At 35.3% G+C, this 24,221-nt stretch overlaps 1 protein-coding gene across 14 annotated transcripts in view; it reads left to right on the top strand.

Moving 5' to 3' along the window:
• The window catches only part of Fam13b (family with sequence similarity 13 member B), an 83,191-nt gene that overhangs the window by 10,457 nt on the left and 48,513 nt on the right, over nt 1–24,221 (top strand). For 7 of the 14 annotated variants that reach the window (XM_048811594.1, XM_048811603.1, XM_048811596.1 and 4 more), the window contains 7 exons: nt 4,839–5,005; nt 6,300–6,491; nt 6,923–7,135; nt 10,418–10,595; nt 10,889–11,030; nt 15,795–15,890; nt 19,062–19,222. In XM_048811594.1, coding sequence (XP_048667551.1) covers nt 6,335–6,491; nt 6,923–7,135; nt 10,418–10,595; nt 10,889–11,030; nt 15,795–15,890; nt 19,062–19,222 — 947 coding nt within the window. In that variant the 5' untranslated portion in view covers nt 4,839–5,005; nt 6,300–6,334. Of the gene's footprint in view, nt 1–4,838; nt 5,006–6,299; nt 6,492–6,922; nt 7,136–10,417; nt 10,596–10,888; nt 11,031–15,794; nt 15,891–19,061; nt 19,223–24,221 lie in introns of those variants that run through there. The other 7 variants (XM_048811607.1, XM_015484348.2, XM_048811606.1 and 4 more) reach the window with 1 other exon arrangement.

Genomic DNA, 24,221 nt, shown 5'->3' with positions numbered 1-24,221 from the left:
GTATGTAATACATATTACTGTATTGTTTTGTTTTACTTTGAAAACAATTTTTTTTTTTGTACTAGGAATCGAAACCAGGGTTGGTTTACCATTGAGCTCCACATCTTTTTACTTTTTATTTTGAGATGGGGTCTTGCTAAGTTGTTGAGGCTGGTTTTGATCTTGCAATCCTCTTGCCTCAGCCTCCTGAGTCTCTGGGTTTACAGATGTGTGCCACCATGAGCCTGGCTCGCACTTTTTAGAAATATACATAGATTCATGGAGACATGCTCATAATTTTTAAAAAATTTGAAATTAAGAAATTTATTATTAAAACAAATTCTGTCAATAACAAAATAAGAAATAATACACCTGAAACCAAAATAAATAAAATTAAAACTTTATTGGGACTAAGAATGTTTACCAATAAATTGCACTATTAAACTTGTTAATTTTCCTTATACCAGAAAATCCCTTGATGAAACAGACCTGGTGTATGCACAGAACTAAACCTTAAAGGAGGCTTGATATAGTTAAAATGAATAGCACCAACTTAACAAACATTTTAGGATCCTAGTATAAGAATTTGATTTATATAGAACTAACAAAACAGATGTGGACTTCTCGTGGAATTTTGTAGTATTAGAAGCAGAAAATGAGTGTGAGGCCTATAATATAATAATTGGTAAAACGAGATGGGATGGTTATATGCCAAAATTAGCATAAAAACTTTTGAGAATTTAACATTTCTATACTTCTGTTTTTTGAAATTATTATATTGAGCCGGGCATGGTGTTGAATGCTGAAATTCCCTTGGCTTGGGAGACTGAGGCAGGAGGATCATGAGTTCAGAGCCAGCCTCAATTAACAGTGAGGTGCTAATAAGCACCTCAGTGAGACCCTGTCTCTAAATAAAAATACAAAATAGGCCTGGGGATGTGGCTCAGCAGTTGATTACCCCTGAGTTCAATCCCCAGCACCAAAAAAAACCCAAAAAACAAAAAACATGTATTCCCGTTGATAATAAAGACATAGGAAAGAAAATCATAAATTTTGGAGTTTTTTTTTTTTTTTTTTGTACTGAGGATTGAACATAGGGCCTCCTAACCACTACGCCACATCTTCAGCCCTTTTTATAGTTTTTTTTTTTTAATTTCGAAACAAGATCTTGCTAATAAGTTGTTTAGGGCCTTACTAAGTTGCAGAGGCTGGCTTTGAACTTGCAATCTTCCTGCCTTAGGCTCTCATGCCACTGGGATTACAAGTATGCACATTACATCTGGTAAATTTTGGAGTTTTAATGCCTTTATATGAATTTCTGTTTTTGGTAGTTAGCATAAAGTCTGAAAATACATGATATTTAATAAATGTTTTTGTTAGTGATCAAGATACAATGCAATTTGTAGCTTTAGAATTTGTACAGAAATTAAGTTGAAGAGACTGTTAGTGAAACACTAGCAGATATATTTTTTGAAAGATTCAATAATTATGTTTTCTTTCTTTTTTAATTAGATCTTTATGGCTATACATAGTAGTTGGGTTCATCCCGACAAACTCAGGCATGCATGGACATTGATTTCAGTCCATGATCTCCCCTTTCCCTCCCATCCTCCCCACTCTATCCTCATACTTTTCTTCCTGATTTGGAGTCCAGAGCTTTACAGTGGGAAAAAATTGGGGAATATTGAGCAGAAGAATGTAGATTAGATTTCAGTGTTAATGACATCAGTTAGGAGACATGAGAGGATTTAGGCACTGAGGATTTTATCCACTTTTGTGACTATTTTGTTTTGATTTAAATTGCCTTAAATTATGACTGGAGGTTATAAAATAATTAACTGTGGCCATGAAACCCTTGAAAGTGTCTCAAAACTTAGCCACATAATCTAGCAATAGATTATCTCCAGGTGAAACTAATTTTTGTTTGACTGCTTTGAATAAGAACGGGATAATGAACTGTCTACATGAAATGCTTTACATTTAGTGGTATAACTAACACCATGATTTGGCAAATGTTGTCCTACAAAATATGCTTGATTCCATTGTTCATTATAGTTTTGTGGAATCCCCATGGAAGATTATTCCTGTAAGTAATATGTTAAAATGCATACAGGTAAACAGATTCTTAGGATACGTATACCCGATATTTCCTCATTGTTGAAATAAATAGTTTACATTTTTTGTTTTGTTGTTTAAAGCAGAGAAATCTCCAGTTTTTTGAATAGTAGAGCCCTCTATTACTTTCCAGTTCTCAGTTCTGTGTTAGTATGTGATAAATTACTTAACAAAGTCAGTGTGAATTTAATAAATAAATTACTTAACAGTCAGTATGATTAAATAATAGATTCAAATGACTGTTTTCTAATCTAAGTAGCATCTGTGAACTTCAGACAGATAAGTGTATGTGTGGGTTGGGGAGGTAGGTAGCTCCGTGGTAGAGCGCTTCCCTAGCATTTCTTAGATCCCCAGCACTGCCAAAAAAAAAAAAAAGTGTACATGCAGTTGACATTTGCTTAGCCTTTGTATAAAATATCCCAAGACAACTTACGCTTTTATTAGTTTCTCAGGCCAGGAGAAACTGGCTGTTCTCTGTCTTTTGAGAATTTAATAATGTGATTTAGACGTTGCATTAGTTTTCAGGGTTTTCTTGACAAATCACTACAACTAGATGCCTCTAAAATGACTGATTTTTAACATATGGTTTAACATATTGGTTACATTTGTAATACCATCCTTGTTTAGTTTGAATGAAAGAGGTGTTTGTTCCTTATCTACAATGATTTTTTTTTTTTTTTTAAATTTTAGAGCTATGCTAGTGAAAAGCTGAATGAATAGAGCAGGGATAAATTTTAGTTTTTCATAGTTTTGATTAAATTATGTAGAGTTAGACATAGCAATGTTCTACAAACTTAAATCTCTATTCTCAATATTTATCATTTTTATTGAGACCCACCTCCTAGTTTTTCTATCTTTGTGTACCAGTGAGTAGCCGTTTTAGTAATATATACAACTTCTTATTTAAAAAAAATTTTTTTTTTAGTTGTTGTTGGACCTTTGTTTTATTCATTTATTTATATGCAGTGCTGAGAATCTAACCCAGTGCCTCGCACATTCTAAGCAAGTGCTCTACCACTGAATCACACACAACCCCAGCCCTACAACTTATTTTGACAGAATATTAAAAAAATTTGTGTGTATATATATATATATATACACACACACACACACATATTTATATATTTATATATGTGTGTGTATATATATGTATACACACACACACACACACACATATATTTTTTTTTTTGCTGAGCATTGAACCCAGGGCCTTGCCTTCACATGGTAAGTGTGCTCTCTACCACTGAGCCTATACCCCCAACTAACAGGATCTTCTAATGAGTCTTTATTTCATTTCTCATTGCAAAATCCTCCTTTTCTTTATGTTATATAGGTATCAATCTGACTTTTAATGTAAGTTTGTTAAATAAGTTCTTAAGGAAAACTTTTCTAAAGGATCTTTAATATAACTTAACTTTGAAGTTGTTTTTTAGATGAATAGATACGTAGATGAACTAACTACATATTTTAGCAGGAATTTCAGGATATTTTGGAAGTAATCATCTACTAAAGAGATTGGTTGGGGGAGTGTGGTTTTCCTTCCCCTCAAGTTTTGGTGTTCCTCACCAAGGGATATACCGCTAATAAGACTTCGAAAACTACACTGAATGATACTACTCTTCTACTTACCTGAATCTTAGGCAGAGTGGTTGCAGTGTAGTTTACAAAGCTTATTAAAAGATTTGTCTGTAGAATTTACAGAGGTTGATCAGACTAAACATTAAACACATTGCTAAACAAGTTTTTCCTCCTTTAGCCTATTTATGAGCATTTAGCATTATGCAAAGAAGACTGATTCTGTAGTACACACATATATAATTTACATATATAATTTTTGGGTTTTGGTACTGAGGATTGAACTTGACACTTTACCACTGAGCTATGGCCCCAGCCCTTTTTATTTTATTTTATTTATTTTTTAAATTTTGAGATGGGGTCTCACTAACTTGCTGAGGGCCTCACTAAATTGCTGAGGCTGTCTTTGAATCTGCAATTCTCCTACCTCAGGCTCCTGAGTTGCTGGGATTATAGGTGCATGCCTAGCTCTCTACTACTTGCATGTATTATCTTAGTTTAATTTAATAGCCATGAAGGTATTTTATTTTATACAAGGAAACCTAGGCATAAAGACATGGAAGTTGTTTGTGGTGTGCTATGTCTATAAAATGGTGGGTTTGGTAGTCAAATATCATAACAGAATTTTTCTGGTCCTCCCTTCCTCTTTATGATTCATTCTTTCATTTGTGCACGTTATAGAACCTAGGGTCTTGATGCATACTAGACAAGGCAGTCTTTCACTGAGCTATACCCCAGCCCTCTGTTCTTTCTGCTATTTTCCCATATGTACTCTTGGGTCTCTAAATCAGAAAGCTCAGATAGCCACTATTGTGTTGATTCTTCAATCTTCTGGAAATAGTACTGAGTAGATGAGGAATTAAGGAATGGGTTAGGGTGTTTGTGTATAAATGAAGTGTCCATTGGAAAAAATGGATCAGTTGGTGCAATCTCTGTCAAAGATTCTCCCTTGCAATTCCTTTATTTATTCATCTTTATCAGAAAGATACTTATCCAGTTTAGCTATCATAATTTGAAACCTTTGCAAAATTTTGCCTTTTAAGTAGATTACACATTTTTTCAGGCCTTTCAGAATTAGTACCCTCCTAAATGATAGACTTTACTGCTTATTGTAGTCTCTCTTTACAGCTAAAAATGTGGGAAATTGAAATAATTGTTTTTCTTTCTAGATTAACTGCTGAAGTACTGATCGAGTTCTGCGTTTCTTCAATGAGGAACTACAGGCTGATCTTCTGCCATAATCTTAAACAACCATAAATGACAAAAGAATGCTTGCTCAGTGAGGGTAGCTGGTGCAGAAGCAATTTTTTAAACTTAGGTGTTTAAGTACTCAAAGGTAAGTTTTAAAATGGTACCATCTCATGCTCTATAAATTCAGAGATTTTAGAAGTTTGCCCTCTATAGCTGCCATTTTTTTAATAGTATCAGTTTGTCTTGTAGCTGCTATAAGGAGTGTTGAAGAATGGTTGCTGCTTGTCCAAAACTATGTAAATTTATGTCTTTTTCTTGTCCCTAAATGAATTTCTACTGTAACTATGAATTGGCTGGGTTGTTTCCTAATCATGTTGTAATCTTCTCTTGATGTAGGAGTATACAGTTGATCCAGTGGGTCTTATATTGGTGAACTTTAGAATCTTGAGAAGATACATATTTGTTATCTATAGTGTCTTTTTTCATTATAAAAAGGTCTTTCTTTTAAAATTCTCCTTTCCTACATAAAATAATAAATGTTTATTGAATGAATCTTTATGGACCACTACTTTGTTTGGTACTAGGGCACTGGAGCTCTGAGCCACATCCCCAGCCCTATTTTGTATTTTATTTAGAGGCAGGGTCTCACTGAGTTGCTTAGTGCCTTGCTGTTGCTGAGACTGGCTTTGAACTTGTGATCCTCTTGCCTCAGCCTCCCGAGCCGCTGGGATTACAGCTGTGCACCATTGTGCCCAGCTTGACTACTATTTTTTTAATGCACAAATGATTGGAGCCGGTCACCTGAGGCATTACTTCCTCCTATTGCTTCGTTACTGATCCTAGTTCCTAGAAAGTTAAGGCAAATAAGTATTTCTTCTGAATGAGACTGATTCTGGAATTTTTTTTTTTAAATGTGTTATAGCTGCTTTGTCTTGTTGAAATAAGAGCCAATTAATCTTGTTCTTATTAGCCCATCATTTCTAAAAAGTGATTCTCGCCTGTTTGGGTGTTTACAAATTGAGGGCTTAGATGAGCTTCATATAGCAGATTCCAGAGGTGGATTAGGTTTGACTTTTTACCTGTTTCATTAATAAGGTTGGTTAGTAAAGGTCTTTCAGAGCAAGATTTGTCCCTTAATTTGTCTTTGGAACATTAATGCTTGTTGCTGAATTTTGGATGATCAGTTTTGCCATTTGTTATTAAATGTGCAAACACTAAAAGCATTCAGAACTAACTTCGGAGTAGAGAAAATGCTTTCATAATTGTATTGAGTCAAATTTATTTGTAGAATTTATCATTGGTCGGTAACTGGAATATATTTAAATAGATGAAAACACATTCAGGTGTAAAGCATTTTTCTTTAATGTATACAGTCATATTGCCACTTGTTAATCATTATAGTCTTTTTTTTTTCTTTTCCCTTGTCTTTCATTTGGCAGAAAAGACAGCTTTGATTTCTGGCTGCAAAAAAGATATGAGGAAGAGCTCCTCCCCTTCCTTGAGTAACTGCAACTCCGTTCTTGCTAACAAAATATTTGGAATTCCACTTGATGAGCTGCAGCAGGGAGGACATCCAGACAATGAGGTTCCGTTCATAGTCCGCCACGTTGTGGACTATATTGAGGAACATGGTATACATTTTCTTACTTTGAGGGCTAGCTTTTATTTTAATAAACACAACTTATCCTTCTTTGATCTTGGCTTAAAAATTTTTTTTGGTATGAAAAGTGCAAAACTGGATAAACAATAGAAATTCTTTTTAAGGTTTTAACATATGTTTCTTAAATTCATATACCTAGAAATGATGGTTTCTCAGCCTGGAACATTTTTTAGTGGGGGTGATAGAAATATTTTTAATGAATATAAGGGGTGGGATGAAATAGAATATCCCTCAGAGATAGTGTGTTTCTAGGTGATTGATTTGACAGTTTTAATGAAAATCTGGGGAGCCAAGAAAGGCTTTCCAAAAGTATTAAGTATTTCAGGTTGATTGTAGAATGCATATATATGGTCAAGTAGTTGAAGTTGCAGCATTTTTAATTTTTGCTTTGAACTAATGTAGGCGGTCTGGAGCAACAAGGACTTTTTCAAGTCAATGGAAATGCTGAGACAGTGGAGTGGCTTCGGCAGAGATACGACAGTGGAGAAGAGGTGGATTTGGTTAAGGAAGCAGATGTTCCCTCAGCTATTAGTCTTCTTAGGTTTTTCCTTCAAGAACTTCCTGAACCTGTTATTCCTGGCAGTTTGCATATTCACCTGATGCAACTTTCTCAAGGTAAAATAATTCTTGTTAATCAGTTATTAATTTCAGAATCCTGGCCTTTTAGAAGTTTTTTTTTGGGGGGGAGGGAGGTTTGCTGAGAATTGAACCAAGGAGTGCCTTACTTCTGAGCTACATCCCAGCCCTTTTTATTTTGAGACAGGGTCTTGCCAGTTTGCTTAAAGGCCTTGCTAAATTATTGAGACTGGCCTCAAAGAACTTGTGATCCTCCTGCCTTAGCCTCCCAAGTTGCTAGGAATACATATATAGTATTTCAGAGGTTAATTTCTTGTTTTCTCATTTGTTCTTTTGGGTTCCATGGTCTAGACAAGGAGATGGCAACTTCTTGGATCCCTAGTATTTTTTATTATTTTATGATTTTGTTAAACCAAAGTTAGAGGCAAAAGAGAAGGAGGAAAAGGATGGTATTACCTGTTTAGTCTTTTGGGAAGGTGATATATCTCTCCATTTATCATAGGTAAATATTGTTATTGTGTATTCATTCAGCTAACTCAGCTATTCATTGAATACTTTTTTTTAAATATTTTTTAATATTTTTTTTTTAGTTTTTGATAGACCTTTATTTATTTGTATGCGGTGCTGAGAATTGAACCCAGTGCCTCACACATGCCAGGCAAGTGCGCTACCACTGAGCCACAGCCCCAGCCCCACATTGAATACTTTCTCTATGCTAGACACTATTCTAGATGCTGGTAATGCATCACTAAACAAAACTAGTTAAAAATCTCTGCCCTCATGGAGATAAAATTTTAAAGGGGAGGTAGAGGAAAAATAGATGATAAACAAAATTATGTGATTATGATACAAGGTGATAAATGGCTATGCAACTGGAGAAGATGTTAGGTAGAATTTGTGTTGGTATAATCATTATATAATATTAATTGCTTATATTTCTTCTGGCTATAATTTTCTTGTTTTTTTATTTTAATAAACACAACTTATCCCTCTTTGATTATTTTCTTAAAGAACTCTTTTCTGCTAAATGCTTAGGTTGTTAAATTTAATTTTCTACCACTTACATGTACAGGGATTTAAAACACATTAATCCAGGGACAGTTCTATTCAATTACAAGATCAAAGTACTGGCCCATTTGAATGGACACTTGGTAATATTACAAAGCATAAAGTTGTTATTGATTGCATTTTTAATACCCCCCATAGACCTTTATTTTATTTATGTGGTGCTGAGGATCAAACCCAGTGCTTCACACATGCTAGGTAAGCACTCTACCACTGAGCCACAACCCAGCCCACATTTAAAATTTTAAGTAAAGTTCACATGACTATCATCTTTCCCTGATAAACTTTTTAGATTTGCAGAGATAGACAGTATCATGACTGTGGCCTTTTATATGTATATGTATATGTACATGTATATGTGTGTATGTGTATGTGTATATATATATATATATATATGTTGTTGATGGACCTGTATTTAACTTATTATATGCGGTGCTAAGAGTTGAAGCCAGTGTAATTTTGCAGAGATGGACATTTTCATGACCATCACTTTTTTTTTTTGTAGTTGGTGATAGACCTGTATTTAATTTATTTATATGTGTTGCTGAGAATTGAGCCCAGTGCCTCACATATGCTAGGCAAGCACTCTACCACTGAGCTACAATCCCAGTCTGTGACCATAGCCTTTTACCAAGTTTTTCTGTGCTGGGCAATGATATTGACCAAATTATGTTGTTATATTGTGTGTATGTACAAATGTGTAACAACAAATTCCATCATTACATACAACTAGAATGCACTCATAAAATATGTGTGTGGGGGGAGTTTTTCTGTAAGTTAATTTTCAGGACCTGCAGAAATATACAAGATGAAATACTATTGGATTGATATTTGCTACTGGAGAAATTCTTTATTTTGAGAGTATCTTTGAGAAATTACCCATTCTCAACGGGACTTGAGATAAATCCCTGGGATTTAGTAGCCTGCTTTATGTTAGTGAAAACTTATTGACATGAAAAACACAAGGACTTGCTTCAGTGATAAAATTTACTTTTTCTGGGGGTGGGGGGGTGGTACCAGGGATTGAACTCAGGGGCACTAACCACTGAGCCCCATCCCCAGCCTTATTTTATTTTATTTTATTTAAAGACAGGGTCTCACTGAGTTGTTTAGTGCCTTGGTTTTTTTGAGGCTGGCTTTGAACTCTCTCTTGATCCTCCTGCCTCAGCCTCCTGAGCTGCTGGGATTACAGGTGTGCGCCACTGCACCCTTCTCACTTTGTTTTTTACTTTATTTATTCTTTTGCGATATTGGTGTTGGAACCAGGAGTGTTCTACCTCTTAACTACATCCCCAGTCCCTTTTTATTATATTTTGAGACTGAGTCTTGCTAAGTTGTGGAAGGTGGCTTCCATCTTGCTATTCTTCTACTTCAACCTTCTGAATTGCTGGAAATACAGGCCGTGCCACCGTGCCTTATTAAGTTCCCTTGTTAAGAAAGAAACTGGCATACAGGGGCACAGTGGCTTATGCTTATATCCCAGCAACTCAAGAGACTGGGAGACTGAGGCAGGAGGATTGCAAGTTCAAGGCCAGCCTGGGCAACTTAGCCAAGTTCCTATCCCAAGATAAAAAGGGCTGGGGAGCCCCATTTCAGTAGTAGAGTACTTGTATAGCTTGTGTGACACTCCGGGCTCAATGCCACCCTAACCCAGCATCTATTTAGGGGAGAAAACTAGATGAGACACAGAAGACCTTTTAATTTAGTTCTATTGATAATATTGAAGTTAATTGTTCTTTCAGAATGTCAGGGGGAAGAAGAAAGATACATTGTCTTCTTGTGTTCATTCCTTGTTTTCTTTTTCATTCAAGTGGAAAAATATCACTGATACTATTAGTTTGTTGAATTGCATCTCTACTTTCCTCATTATTAGTTTGCATTAACTAGCATGGCCATTGTTTTTTGACTTCTTATATTTGGTACTAGTTTGGAAAAACAGGTATAGTCATGCAAGAGACAGTATGATGGGTACTTTTTAAAAATTAGAAAATTAAGGCCAATGAGTAATAGGTGAGGAAAAATCCCCTAGCAATTGAAAGCTTGAGTTCCTTTCTCCACCTCCTCCTTTCCAACACTTCTCCTACTTAATAAGTGAAATGCAAAGCCCTAAGGCATTTGGCCTCTAGTAGAGGAAGTGAAGAAGTTTTTGAGTTATTATAGTAAAAAGGTGATGTGGGTGGAGTAATGTGAATCTGGCAAAGTATCTGAGCTTTACTTTTTACTTCATTAAGAAAATCTGTCATTATGTTTTTATAGATTATAATAATGAAGATGAATTTGGAAGAAAGTTGAGATTCCTCTTGCAACAGCTTCCACCTGTTAATTACAGTTTGTTAAAGTTTCTGTGTAGATTTTTAGCCAATGTAGCATCACATCATGAAGAAATTTGGTCTGCAAATTCTTTGGCTGCTGTCTTTGGTCCAGATGTCTTTCAGTAAGTTCTTTCACAAATATTTGTTTAGTTTTTAAAAATGGGTTTGTGGAAGAGAAGCATTATATTTTCTCTCAAAGATCATAGGATACTTGAGGAACCATTATCTTTTATAGTAGATCTGATTAATCCTTGCATCGTTTTTATAAACAGTACAAATTAGGTAGGTTTTACAGATGGGAAAACTGAGGCACAGAATAATGCCGTAAGTTGCTCAGGTTTATAAGGTGACTCATTGGTTCTTTTCTAACTTTATGATTAATTTAATAACTCTCAATGTGGACTTTTCTTCTCAGCATTTACACAGATGTGGAAGATATGAAAGAGCAAGAAATTGTGAGCAGGATAATGGCGGGACTTCTGGAAAATTACTATGAATTTTTTGAAAATGAAGAGGAAGATTTTTCATCAAATGATTTGAGCTCAATTACAGAACAGGTGAGAAATTTTAAAATTTATTTGAAAATGAGAATTTTTGTTTTTAAGAATATTCTCTTTATGAGTTGCCATAAGCTTACACAGAATTTAAGTACTGAACTGGAGATGGTTCTCTTGATTAAAATATAGTCAGTAGGGTTTTTTTTGTTGCCTCTGAACAACTTTCTGTCTTCCATTTGGGCAATAGGGAAAAGTCATTTAGTTTCTATTTTAGTTTTTGCAGTGCTAGGGATTGAACCCAAGGCCTCAGGCATGCAGGCAAGATCTCTATCAGTGAACTGCATCCCAACCCTTTACAGACTCTCAGAAATTTGAAATTTTTCTGGATTAAAATAACAGATCAAGATAGTATTGTAATCGTTCTCATTAATGGAAAGCATCTGGAAATTCATAGGTTAAGTTAGATAATTTTTTAATTCTGTTGACTCTAGAATATCAAAATCCATTTCCAAATGGTGTGGTACTGCATGCCTATAATCCCAGCGATATGGGAGGCTGAGGCAGATGGATCACAAGTTTGAGGCCAACTTTAGCAATTTAGTAAGACCCTGTCTCACCTTTTTATTTTTGAATAAAAAGCTGGACGTGGGCCTGGGTTGTGGTTCAGCAGTAGAGCGCTCTCCTAGCATGTATGAGGCACTGGGTTCAATCCTCAGCACCACATAAAAATAAATAAATTAAAGGTATTGTGTCCAACTACAACTAAAAAATATTGAAAAAAAATTTAAAAAGCTGGACATGGTAGAGCACTCCTGCAAGCCCAGCGGCTCACAGGGCTGAGGCAGGAGGATTGCAAGTTCAAAGCCAACCTCAGCAACTTAGCAAGGCCCTAAGCAATTTGGCAGGACCTGGTCTCAAAATTAAAAAGAAGAATGGGCTGGGGATGTGGCTCAGTGATAAAGGACCTCTGGGTTCAATCCCTAGTAAACCCCCTCCCCTGAAAATAAAAGGGGGAAAAATATATTTCTAAAGCTATTTTTTTGTTCTTTGTTGTTATTACTATGCTCTGATGACTAGGTTGAGACTGTTCAAGGATCCTGTTTGCTTTTTTCCTTTCTGAAATGAGAATATTGAAGCTGAGTATTTGTACTTAGGTGGTTTGCCACCAAACTTCTGTTAAGTAAAAACTGTGAAGTTATTTATATTTGGGGTGGGGTTGATACTTTATTCTTTTATGGATAATAATGTACCTGGTTTAAAAAAAAGGTAAAATATACTGTTCCCTGCTCTACTACTGATTTCTGATGTTTTCCCAGAGTATTTTAATGTAAATACAGGTACATATCTTCTCAGTTTAAAAAAAAAATTTTTAAATTTTTTTAGTTGTCAATGAGACCTTAATTTTTTTTATTTATATGTGGTTCTGAGAATTGAACCCAGTGCCTCTCATGTGCTAGGCAAGTTCGTTACCACTGAGCCACAAGCTAGCCCTTGACTCAGGGTTTTTTTTTTTTTTTTTTTTTAGTTGTCAATGGACCTTTATTAATTTATTTACATGTGGTGCTGAGAATCAAACCCAATGCCTCACGCGCTAGGCGAGCGTTCTACCACTGAGCCACAACCCCCAGCCCCCTCTCAGTTTTTTAACAGAAAAGTAGGATAGCACTACACTGATCTGTACCTTGTTTTATATCACTTAATAGTATGTCTTGTAGATTTTTCTTATCAGTATATAGAGAGCATGTTCTTTTATTTTTACCTCTGTGTAATTTCTATTGTATAGATAGAATTTTAGCATTTGATTTTATAGTCCTATTTCCACTTGAAAAGGTTTTCTCAGAACAGTTCTGGTTTATATCTATTTCTAGTATAATATTTAGTAACTCCAGCTGTCACTGTCAGATGTGTCCAGGTTTTAATGAAAAATTGTATGACTATACTATTTGTTTAAATGAATGAATTACATTTTATTTATTTATTTTTGCAGTACTGGGGAATGAACCAGGAGCATTCTCTCTCTGAATAATATCCTTAGCTCTTTTTTAGTAATTTTGAGACAGAGTCTAAGTTATCCATGGTGGCCTCAAACTTAAAATCCTCCTGCTTTAGTCTGTCCAGTAACTGGAAATATAGATGTGCATCATCACTCTTAGGTACACACTATTAGGTGGTGGACATTTGGGTTGATTCCTTTTCTTTGGCTGCAATATTAAAGTAGCAGCTCTTGAAAGGTAGTTTATTATACAAATTGTCTTTTTTTTTTTTTTTTGTGGGAGGTAGTGCTTGGGATAGAACCCAAGGCCTTGTATATGCTCGCAAAGCACTCTGCCTCTGAGGTCTATGTCCAGCCCCATCATACAGATTTTCATTATTTCTGATAGTTCTTGTATATGATTGTGTGAATTAGGAGTTTTATTTCTGAGTACTTATAACTTTTTTTTGTGTGTGGGATGTGGGGTACTGGGGATTGAACTCAGGGGCATTCGTCCACTGAGCCACATCCCAGGCCCTACTTTGTTTTTTATTTAGAGACAGGGTCTTACTGAGTTGCTTAGCATCTTACTTTTGTTCAGGCTAGCTTCGAACTCGATATCTTTCTTCCTCAGCCTCCTGAGCCACTGGGATTTACTTACAGCTTTTGTTTAAAAGATTTTCTATTCTTTTGTAAACTTTTACTTTTTAACATTTGGGGTTCATACCTTCCTTAATTTTTAAGGTGAGCATTTTAATCTTTCGTTTTTCCTTCCCTTTCTCTCTTTTCCCCTTATTCTCTTCTGAATTCCTTTCCTTTTTTTTTTTTCCTTTTTCTGTTTCTGCCTTTCCATCTCTATCTTTCAAGTCTCAGTGACTTTAAAGAAATAGTAACAGATGCCAGATAGCAGTCTGTAAGCTGAGAATGAAATCTCTGTGTGTGTATGTATAAATGGGTAGAATTTATGACCTGAACCAGTGATATTTAGACTTGACTTTTCTTTCTTTCTTTTCTTTTTTTTTTTTTTTTGGTAGTGGTTATTAAACCTAGGGCATTTTACCACTGAACTACAACCCCAGCCCTTTTTTTTTTTATTTTTTTTTTTATGTTTTTCTGTGAGACAGGGTCTTGATAAGTTGCTGAGGTTGGTCTTGAACTTGTGATCCTCATTCCTCAGCCTCCCAAGTCACTAGGATTACAGGCATATGCCACAGTTCCTGGAAGTATCTGAGGATTGAACCTAGGGCCTTTTTTTTGTGCTAGGCAAGCACTTTGCTACTGAGGTATTATTTCCAACCACTTGATACTTTTTTTTTTGGTACTGGGTATCAAACACTGGACTACATCCCCATCCCTTTTAAATTTTTTTTATTTTGTGACACAGCCTCATTAAATTGCCCAGGCCGGTCTTGATCCTCCTGCCTCAACTCCCAAGTAACTGGGATTATAGGCATGTACCATTGTGCTGAATTCCTTGATATATTTTTTTGAAAGTTTCCAGTTGTCGTATATAGTTCCTGACTTAAAAATTAAAGAACTAATGTTTCTCTTCTAAATTATTCTTGCTTAAGACTGGGGATGTAGCTCACTTGCCTAGTACTTGCCTGGGTTTAATTCCTAGTACCACCAAAAAAACCCTAAAAGATTAGAACTACTATCCAAATTATTCTTGCTTAAAAGAAAATGACAAGAAGATGACAAGTAGATAGATGTGCTTTAAACCTTAATGTATTTCCATGCCTGTAAGTAATCCCATCTGTTGAGAAAATTTGCATGTCATCTTTTTGTTCTTAAATTGTGTCTTAAGTCAGCATTTTTTTAGTAAATTAATGGCTGTTCAAAGTGAAATAATATACATATTTGAGTCACTAATTTTCTACATTTCTAAGATGATTTAACTTGTGAGAAATTGGTGATGCCAATTTGACCCAATGTCTTGACTCCTAAAATCTACAAGATATGCCTTACGTTTTATATTGTGGTATAATTATCATGTGGTTTCCTGATGTTGCTGAAATATATCTGTAGCTTATTTGTATTGCATCAGTGATTTTGTATTTTTTAAGCAGTAGTAAAATTGACTTAACATGTATTGTTTTATGTTAGAGTGAATTCTGCAGATTTAGCCATGGATATGAAAGAACATTTTTAGCTTTTTGAGTAGAATATGCCCAAGTAAATGGGATTGTGCCAGGGGTCCTAAGTGATTGTGATATGTGTGTGTGTGTGTGAGATATATATATTTAATCTAATCTTTGACTCATGTTGCTAATTACCAGAATTCATTTTCTTAACTATTTTTATTAATTTCTGAGTTAAAATGGGTTGCAAGTAACAAAAGTCGAGATTGTAAAGTTTGGTCTTTTTAAAGCAGATTTGATAAAGTAGATTTGTGTAGCAGAATGATCTGATAGTGTAGTTCTCTGAAAGTAGATGAGTGAAATAAAATATCCTCACACTTAGCATAATTTGCTTGTGTGTTTTGAGTTGGTCTAACTTAAACGTTCCTAATGTCTTATTCACGTATTTAAAGATGTAGGGAAACATGGCCCATCTGGCAGTGCTTTGCTTTTTCTCCTGATTTTGTATTTGAAGGAAGCAAAAATTTATGTAGCACTTCTTTTGGCATTTCATTCCACTAATACAAGTATTTGGCTGTTAAAATCCTGTCAGGGTGGTAGATATTTTTATTAATTACATGAGAGAGATGATTGGAGATGATTAATAGGTAGTGTTAAAAAAATGACACAGAGTCTAGGTGGACTTTATATGGAATCCTTAAATGAATACAAATCCAGTATAGTGATTTGAAGATGGAGGTGATAATAATGTTTCTTTGTACATTTGAGAAGGCAGGTAGCAGCGTTCTCCACAAACTGGAGTCTGGAGAGCAGGCATTTCACGAGGCCCTAGAGAAGGGAATTACAGCAGTCAAAGAAAGAAGAGATGTAAGTATGGATGAGGTTTTTCCATAAGTGAAGTTGAGGCTGCTGCATACAGAGGGCAAATTCAAAGTAACAGAATAGGGTGTTGGTAAGAAGGTCAAGTTGACCAGGCAAAGATCAAGAAAAACTTTGAGGATTCATGTGAAAGAGCATTTTACTCTAATGCTTACTCTTTTTAAAAAATATATTTTTTTTAGTTATAGATGGGCACAATATCTTTATTTTTGTGTAGTGCTGAGGATTGAACCCAGTCCTCACACATGTGAGGCAAGTGTTCTACCACTGAGCTACAGCCCCAGCCCTAATGCTTAGTCCTGTTCAAAATAATTGAGTTGAATTCTTATAGAAGAAATTACATTAGAAGGCTGGAAGTTGGATTTGGGGAGAAGGAAAAAACACTAGATATTGTTCACGTCGTATCTTAGTATACTATTGGTAAAAAAATACCGGAGAATGTCAATTTATGTAAAACTTATTGAATATAATGTAATCAGTATAGTGGAGTAGTCTTTTAAGTTCTTAAGATCTATTGGCTGTAGGAACAAAATGATTTTAAAAAGTGTAATGTAACATATTACAATAGTAGTATCTATATAAAAAATGTGTGGACTGAATAAGTATTTATTCTCAGTTTAAAAAGCCATCTTTATTATTTTTTTTTTGATACTCTGCAGTTGTATTCAAACTTATTATTCAGCTGCAGTCATTCCCATTTTATAGTTGTGAAAACAGTATTTTCCCCTTCAGTATTTTTCTTGCTTAGGTTACCATGTTAATGTGTCTTAAGTACATTCTCTTGACTTTCACTAATTAATTAAATACGTAGATGAGAAAGAAGGATAATTTTAATTCTTTTAAAATTTTTTTAAAATATTTATTTTTTAGTTGTAGGTGGACACACAATCTTTATTTCATTTTTATGTGGTGTTGAGGATCGAACCTGGTACCTCATGTGTGCTAGGTAAGCACGCAACCACTGAGCCACAACCCCAGCCCAAATTCTTTAAAAATTGATTTGTCATTTTGAATTTTCATCTTTGTGTATAAATTATTTTTTTCTTTTTCTCTTAGTGATACCAGGGATTGAACATATGCAACATGCTAGGCAAGTGTTCTACCACTGAGCTATATCCCCAGCTTCCTTTGTGTATAAATCTTAACTTCTTGATTAATAACCACTTAGGCCAGTGATTATCAGTTTTTCCCATCATAGTTGTACATGACATGTGATAGATGAGGGGTGACATTTGCAAGCATAACAAACTTAGCAATCTGTTGCATATACTTTATATATGAAGTAAATAGTTTACAAAATGAGGTCATAAATTGTTAGAAGGGTCACTAAAAATTAATTACTGACTAATGACTTTGATACACCAATGGTTTAGAGCTTTTGCTTATGGTTTAGATGGTCATTCTCTTCCTGCTGAAGTGTTTACATGTATTGTTTAATCCTTTCAATCCAGTTCTGTGAGGTAAGTAGTATAATATCTATATTCACTCATTCCTTGTAGCCACTATAACTTCTCCAAGTCTTAGGTATGAAATGGAAATATTATACTACAGTTTTTTCTGCCTCTGAAGCCTTTTAACTATCATGTTATACTTTAGATAGTCAATGTGTTTTTGATTAGGAATATCAGCATAATTAACTCTTTGGTTGCAGTTTTACTTTCTGACAGCATTCTACCAACTGTATTTGTATGTCCACCAAGTAAAATACCACTAATATATGTAGTAACTAAATTTATTCTAGATATGTCCATTGTGTTTGGCTAGAATGGACTGGAAGTGTACTTAAAAAAAAATATTGGTCCTGGGGATTGAATGTAAGGCCTTGCACATGATCTACCTCTGAGCTATACCCATAGCCCCCAAAAGTATACTTTCTTGCTTATATTTTTAATGACAAGTATTTGCTTATAAACTCTAAATAAAATACAAAATAGGGCTGGGGATGTGGCTCAGTGGTTGAGTGACCACAAGTTCAATCCCAGTTACCCCCTCCCCAAATGGATATTATGACCATGTATAGGTAATTTCTTCTTTGGGATAACTTCAAAATATTTCTCATTCAAAAATATTTAACTGATTTTCCTTCTTGAGTATTTTAGTGTGTTTTTATTAGAATAATTTCCTAATAGAGCCAGTTTGATGTTGGAAAACATTTTATAACTTGTGCTTAATGGTCAAAATCCAAGTTCTTCCTTGTTACAGTTCCAATTTATTTATGAAAAATTTAATCTGACTCATTTAGAAGTTTGCTGACAATTTCTAAAGCATAGCTAATACCTTAATGCAGAATTTTTGTGCCTTTCTATTTTCACACTTACTGTGTATTAAAATGACTTGTTTACTATACCTGGAAACCTGATAAAATAGAAGTCTTTTGTAACTAATTTTTTAAAAAAATATTTTTAGTTGTCATTAATCTTTATTTTGTTTATTTATCTGTGTGTGGTGCTGAGAATCAAACCTAGTGCCTCACATGTGCTAGGCAAGCACTCTGCCACTGAGCCACAACCCAGCCCCCTTTTTGTAACTATTATATTTATAAAACCAGTTAGAAAATGAAGCTTTCTTAATGTTAACTACAATGTGCAGGATGTTAGTTAATTTGCAGTCTGATTCATGTGTCTAGTGATGTAGTTATTTAGTTATTACTTTCTGTTTCAAAATATTATATTTTTCTGGTTTATAATTTTATTTGTGGAATCAAACCTCGGGCCTGTTGCATGCTAGGCTGGCACTCTTCTTTGAGTCACTGTACCTCTCCCTACCACTGCCACCCTTTATTTTGAGACAGGGTCTAGAAACATTGTCCAGGCTGGCATGGAACTGGGGTCCCCTTGCCTCAGCTTTCTGAGTAGCTGGGATTGCACCCTGTTCCTACAATTTTTTTTATTAGTTATATACATGACAGTACAATGACCTTGACATATCATACATTTGAATCACATGGGATACAATATCTCATTTTTCTGAGTATACAGGTTGCAGAATCACATTGGTCATGCATTCACATACCTACAATTTTTTTATATAAAAAAGTTGGTGGTCACTCCAAAAGAGAGATTAGTTTTAAGAAATGAAGAAATTTAAAAAGTTTGTGTTTATAACTTTCTTGAAGTGTTATGTCTCAGATATGTCATGAGTTTATTTTTATTCATATAGGTTAATGAACTTTCTGAGGAAGAAGAGGAAGATGAAAAGCTGGAACATATAGAAGAACTTCCAGAAGAGGGTACAGAAAAATCAAATGACGTGCCAGAGGTGGTACAATTAAGAATAACTGAAAACATCCTGGAATCAAGTAGTGTTACAGCATCAACAAGGTAAATATTTCAATTGATTGGACTTTACCTTTTGAGCATTTCCTTCTACACGTAGACTCCAACATGATATACAAATTATATCTACATGTAAAAGATTGACATTTTTGAATGAGAAACAAGAAGAAGAAAATTTAAGGAAGCACCCTTACTAAGGAGTTTTCAGTTATTAAAGTTATACCTTCCTTCAAAAATCAAACCTCTTTGGCCGAGGGTGTAGCTCAGTGGTAGAGCTAACATGTTTGAGGCCCTGGGTTCAACCCCTGGCAAAGTAAGAATTAAATACATAAATAAATAATCAGTCTTACATTTTTTTCATAAAATACGTTTTTTTATATTAACCTTGTTAAATATATAAAATTATAATTTTATATTAGCTTGGTAATATTTTGAAAATTCTACAGGTAGAATTGCTAGAGAAGCATATAGTAATTGAATTTACTTGTATTTCCAGCTTGTAGGCTACAATTAGGTTGAAGTCTGATTTTATTAAAATAGAGCTTTCTAATCCTTTTCATGATAAAACGAAAGTATTTACATGACAGGCTGAGTAAGTTTGGAAAATGGGGTAGGCACCATCCCATCAGATATCCAGGACCATTTTGTGCACTGTTTAGGAAACTTCAGAGAATTCAAGAACTTCTGAAACATAGTTTTGGATTTGCTAAATTCTCTGCTAGTTTTCTATATGGCTCCGTGGTTTACTGATCCCTTTTAATTAAAAGGGCAAATCTATCTCTTTTGTCTGTTAGATATTTTTTTTTTTTGTGTGTTTATTTTGATTCAATGCTGGTTAAAAAGCAGAGGAAATGATAATTTTGAGTCTGGAAAAAAAATGTCATTTAAAAATAACTGGTAATGCCAAGCACAGTGACTCATGCCTATAATCGCAGCTACTTAGGAGGACAAGACAGGAGAATTGCAAGTTTAAGGCTAGCCTGGGCATATTAGAGGGATCCTATCTTAAAATAAAATAAAGGGCTGGGAATGTAGCTCAGTGGTGGAGTCCTTGTCTAGCATGCTTGAGGCTCTGAGGTCAGTCCTCAGTACTGCAAAACAAATAAACAAAAGAACACTGTTAGTAAGAATTTGGAAAATGAAATTGGCTAGAAGAACCAGTCTGCTAACAAAAGTGACTGGAAATTTGTTTATGATGGTCTCTTTATTATTATTATTATTATTAATTTTTAACACAATACCTTTAATTAATTAATTATGTGGTGCTGAGGATTGAACCCAGTGCCTCACATGTGTTAGGCGAGTGCTCTACCACTGAGCTACAACCTGGCTCCTCTTATATTATAATTATATATTGAGGTAGTTATTCAGTATATGTGTATATATTAACTTAATGGTCTTTTTATTTTTTTGACATTTTGAGTTAGCTAGCTTGTCAATATTATACTGCTACAAAATAAACCTTTGTTCATTGGCCCTTTTCTCGTTTTGAATTGTTTGAATGGATTCTTTGGCCTCAAGGAGTGTACCTTTATGGGTTTTGGTATTTCCAGACCACTTCAGAAAGACTTGATCCAATTTAAATTGCCCTTAGCAATACATATACAGACAAATACAGATATGTTCTACCCCTGCACCAACCATTGTGCTGGAGATTGAACCCAGGTGTGTTCTGCCTTTTTATTTTTTGGTTTGAGACAGGGTTTTCCTAAGTTGTGGAGGCTGGCCTTGAATACCTAGCCAGGCTAGCAGTATTTTCTTGAGGAAATGACAGCAGTAGATTTAAATGAGTGTTTTAAATTTAGTTAAGTTAGAGCTATGTTCTCCAATAAGGTATGTACTTAAATTAATAACAAGTGTATGTACTTAAACTAATTAGAATTAAACACAATTTAAATTTAAAAAATTTTTTTTGGTACCAGTGATTGAACACAGGAGTGATTTACCACTGAGCTAACTCCCCAGCCCTTTTTTCTATTATTTTATTTGTTTATATATATATATATATATATATATATATGTGTGTGTGTGTGTGTGTGTGTGTGTGTGTATATATATATATATATATTTGTAGTTGTAGATGGACAGAATGCCTTTATTTTGTTTATTTTATTATTATTTTTTATAGTTGTGTATGGACAGAATACCTTTATTTTATTTGTTTATATTTTTGTGATGCTGAGGATCGAACCCAGTGCCTCACACATGCTTGGCAAGCGCTTTGCCACTGAACTACAGCCCCAGGCCTTATTTGTTTATTTTTAGTTTGGGTATTGAGGATTAGACCCAGGGATGCTAACACGGAGTCCCATCCCTAGCCCTTTTTTATTTTGAGACAGAATCTCACTAAGTTGCTGAGGTTGGTCTTGAATTTTGAATCCTGGTGCCTCAGCCTCCCAAGTTGCTGAGATTAGGTATACATCACCACACCTGGCACCCTTTTTATTTTGAGATGGGACCTTGCTTAGTTGCTGAGGCTGGCTTCAAATTTGGCAATCCTCCTGTCTCAGCCTCTTGAATTATCGGGATTACAGGCATGTGTCACTGTGTCTAGTAAAATATTTTTAATGAAGTGATTGTGACCCCTCCCCCAACTTGTTACATGTGTATTAATATCTTCAATGTCTGGCTTAATGGATTCTCATAATTTGTTCTGCATTTAATCTGTTGCTATTATGATCTGAATGTTGGTGACTTCTCAGAATTCTTTTTTTTAATATTTATTTTTTAGTTGTAGTTGGACACAATACTTTTATTTTACTTGTTTATTTTTATGTGGTGCTGAGATTTGAACCCATGGCCTTGCACGTCTTAGGCGAGTGCTCTACCACTGAGCCACAACTTCAGCCTGACTTCTCAAAATTTTTTTGTTGAGATCCTAATTGTCAAGGCCTTTGTATTAGTAGGAGGTGAGGCTTTTGGGAAGTGATTGGATTTGTTTTGGGTGAGGTAACCCTCATGGATGGGAACAGTGACCTTATAAAAGTGTCCTGAACGAGACCCTGCACTCCTGCTATGTGCAGTAAAAGGACAGCATGATTGGGCCCTCACCAGATACTGAATCACAATTTTGGTTATTATGTAAAGTGGCAAAGAACTTGACTGAATTGTGTTCATGTTGGTATTTTGTGGAAGATGGGACTTTAGAGCCACAATTTTGGATATTTGGCTGAGGAATATCTAAGCAAATTTTTTAAGAAGCTGCATATTTCCTCTTGACTCTTTATAGTTATAATATGAGAAGAGAGAAATGAAGATGGAATTATTAAAAGGGAAACAACTGAGATTTGAAAAATTTTCAGCCTATCCATACTATAAAGCAGAGAATGCATGTTAGGGAGAGAACACCAAGCTTGTGGCCATACTACAATCTGATAAGGGGATTAGCTAGCTAAACAGAAGTGAGGGCCTATTGTCTAAGACAAAGAGAGAGGAAAAAACCCCAATTTCTTGGTATTATAAAGTTCATTTAAAGTGCTTTTAATGCCTTGTTAAAACCCAGAAATTAGAAAGAACAAGAAATTGATAATTTTCTTGTGGATTGTTGAAGCTAGGACTTGGTTCTTCTGAGTGCATTTGTTCCTGATGGTTCAACTTTTCTTTTCTTTTTTTTTTACAAACAAATCAATCTTTTTACTAGAGAGGCATACCTCTCACACGTGTATTATTCAAATGTACTAACACATGAAAGATCACATCACCTTGTTTATGGATACATTTAATATCCCTTATCCTTCCCGACTTTCAAAACATAATAGTATACAAAATATAAAATATCTTAAATATTTATAAAAATCGCAAGAAAAAAATAGAACGTATGAAAATATTTTTATCTGAGTTCTCCCTCGCTGTTGAGAGACAGCTTAGTTTGCCTTAAGTTCATAACTGCTGAGTGGGTAGGAGTACGCCCTGCCTAATACTATTCTGTCCCGAAGGAGCTTAAATAAAACATAGTAGTTGCAGAAGAGGATGAGAGCCATGGAAAGTGTGTGATTCCACTTCTCCGACTGCCCCAAGGAATAGGGCTGGTAGAAGACAACACTGCCCTCAATAAGGATTAGTAGATTTAACAGCCTTAATGGACGATGAAACAGGAAATAAAAACGGGCATGGAATACATCTGAAGGCACTGCCACGTTGTAAGGCCCTATGGCTCTATATAAACATCTGCTATGCTGCACCAGCACCCCTTGAGGCCATAGGGGGCAGAGTTGAGGCACTTTCCTCTACCCCCTGATGCTGTACCACGTAATTATAGTCTGTGAGAAGAAGATGAGCTCTACTATCTTGGTGGAAACAACAGAGAGGAACATAAACACTAAACAGATAGCCAAGGAAGAGGAGATTAAGTACTGAATGGCTTCGAAAGAGATTGACTAGGGTCCAACAAAGTACCCATCCACACAAAGTGAGAATCACCAAGCGAGCTGATATCAGAACCATGTAGTGAATCATAGATGCTGCACCCGCATTGGTGGCTTCGGAGATGAGGGCCCACACAAGCCTCCTTGCGAGCATCACCGTGATGAACGCTGCCAAGTGATAATCAATGAGATGAAAATTCAGTGAAGTACAAAAGGCAGGATGATTGTAAGGATACCACTACACGGTTTTATAGATGTTGATGTACTGAATGAACACAGCAACCAAAAGGTAGATGAAGAAAAGAAATTCAAAAAGCAGGCTCCCATCCACAGGCAAGTCAGGAATTTGGCAATGACGCACAGGACCTGGGGTGATTAAGGCTGTGATAGGTGGAACTGGAAGGCCAATAGTGCTACTATTCCTGTTTCTCAAGCCTGTTCCATTGCCACAGCCCCCACCAACCAAAGTCTGTACAGAAGGTAAAGCTGAACGGCTTAGCTGCTGCTGACTAGGGCCCCTCCTTCCACCGGGCATGTCCGGGAACCATTCTGCTCCCAGTGCCACCTGTAGTTGCAACCCACGTTAATGGTTGTCAACCTGTTTCAGCTGCATGGAGGAGGCCCGGCAAGTGGGGCGGGATCCCTGGGAGGAGGAGGTGGCTTTTTTTTTTTTTTTTTTT

Source organism: Marmota marmota, unplaced genomic scaffold, assembly GCF_001458135.2.
Source record: "Marmota marmota marmota unplaced genomic scaffold, marMar, whole genome shotgun sequence".
In the NCBI taxonomy this organism is placed as follows: Eukaryota; Metazoa; Chordata; class Mammalia; order Rodentia; family Sciuridae; genus Marmota; species Marmota marmota.
The sequence above is the reverse complement of the archived record's forward strand: the minus strand, read 5'-3'. Positions and strand labels throughout refer to the sequence as shown.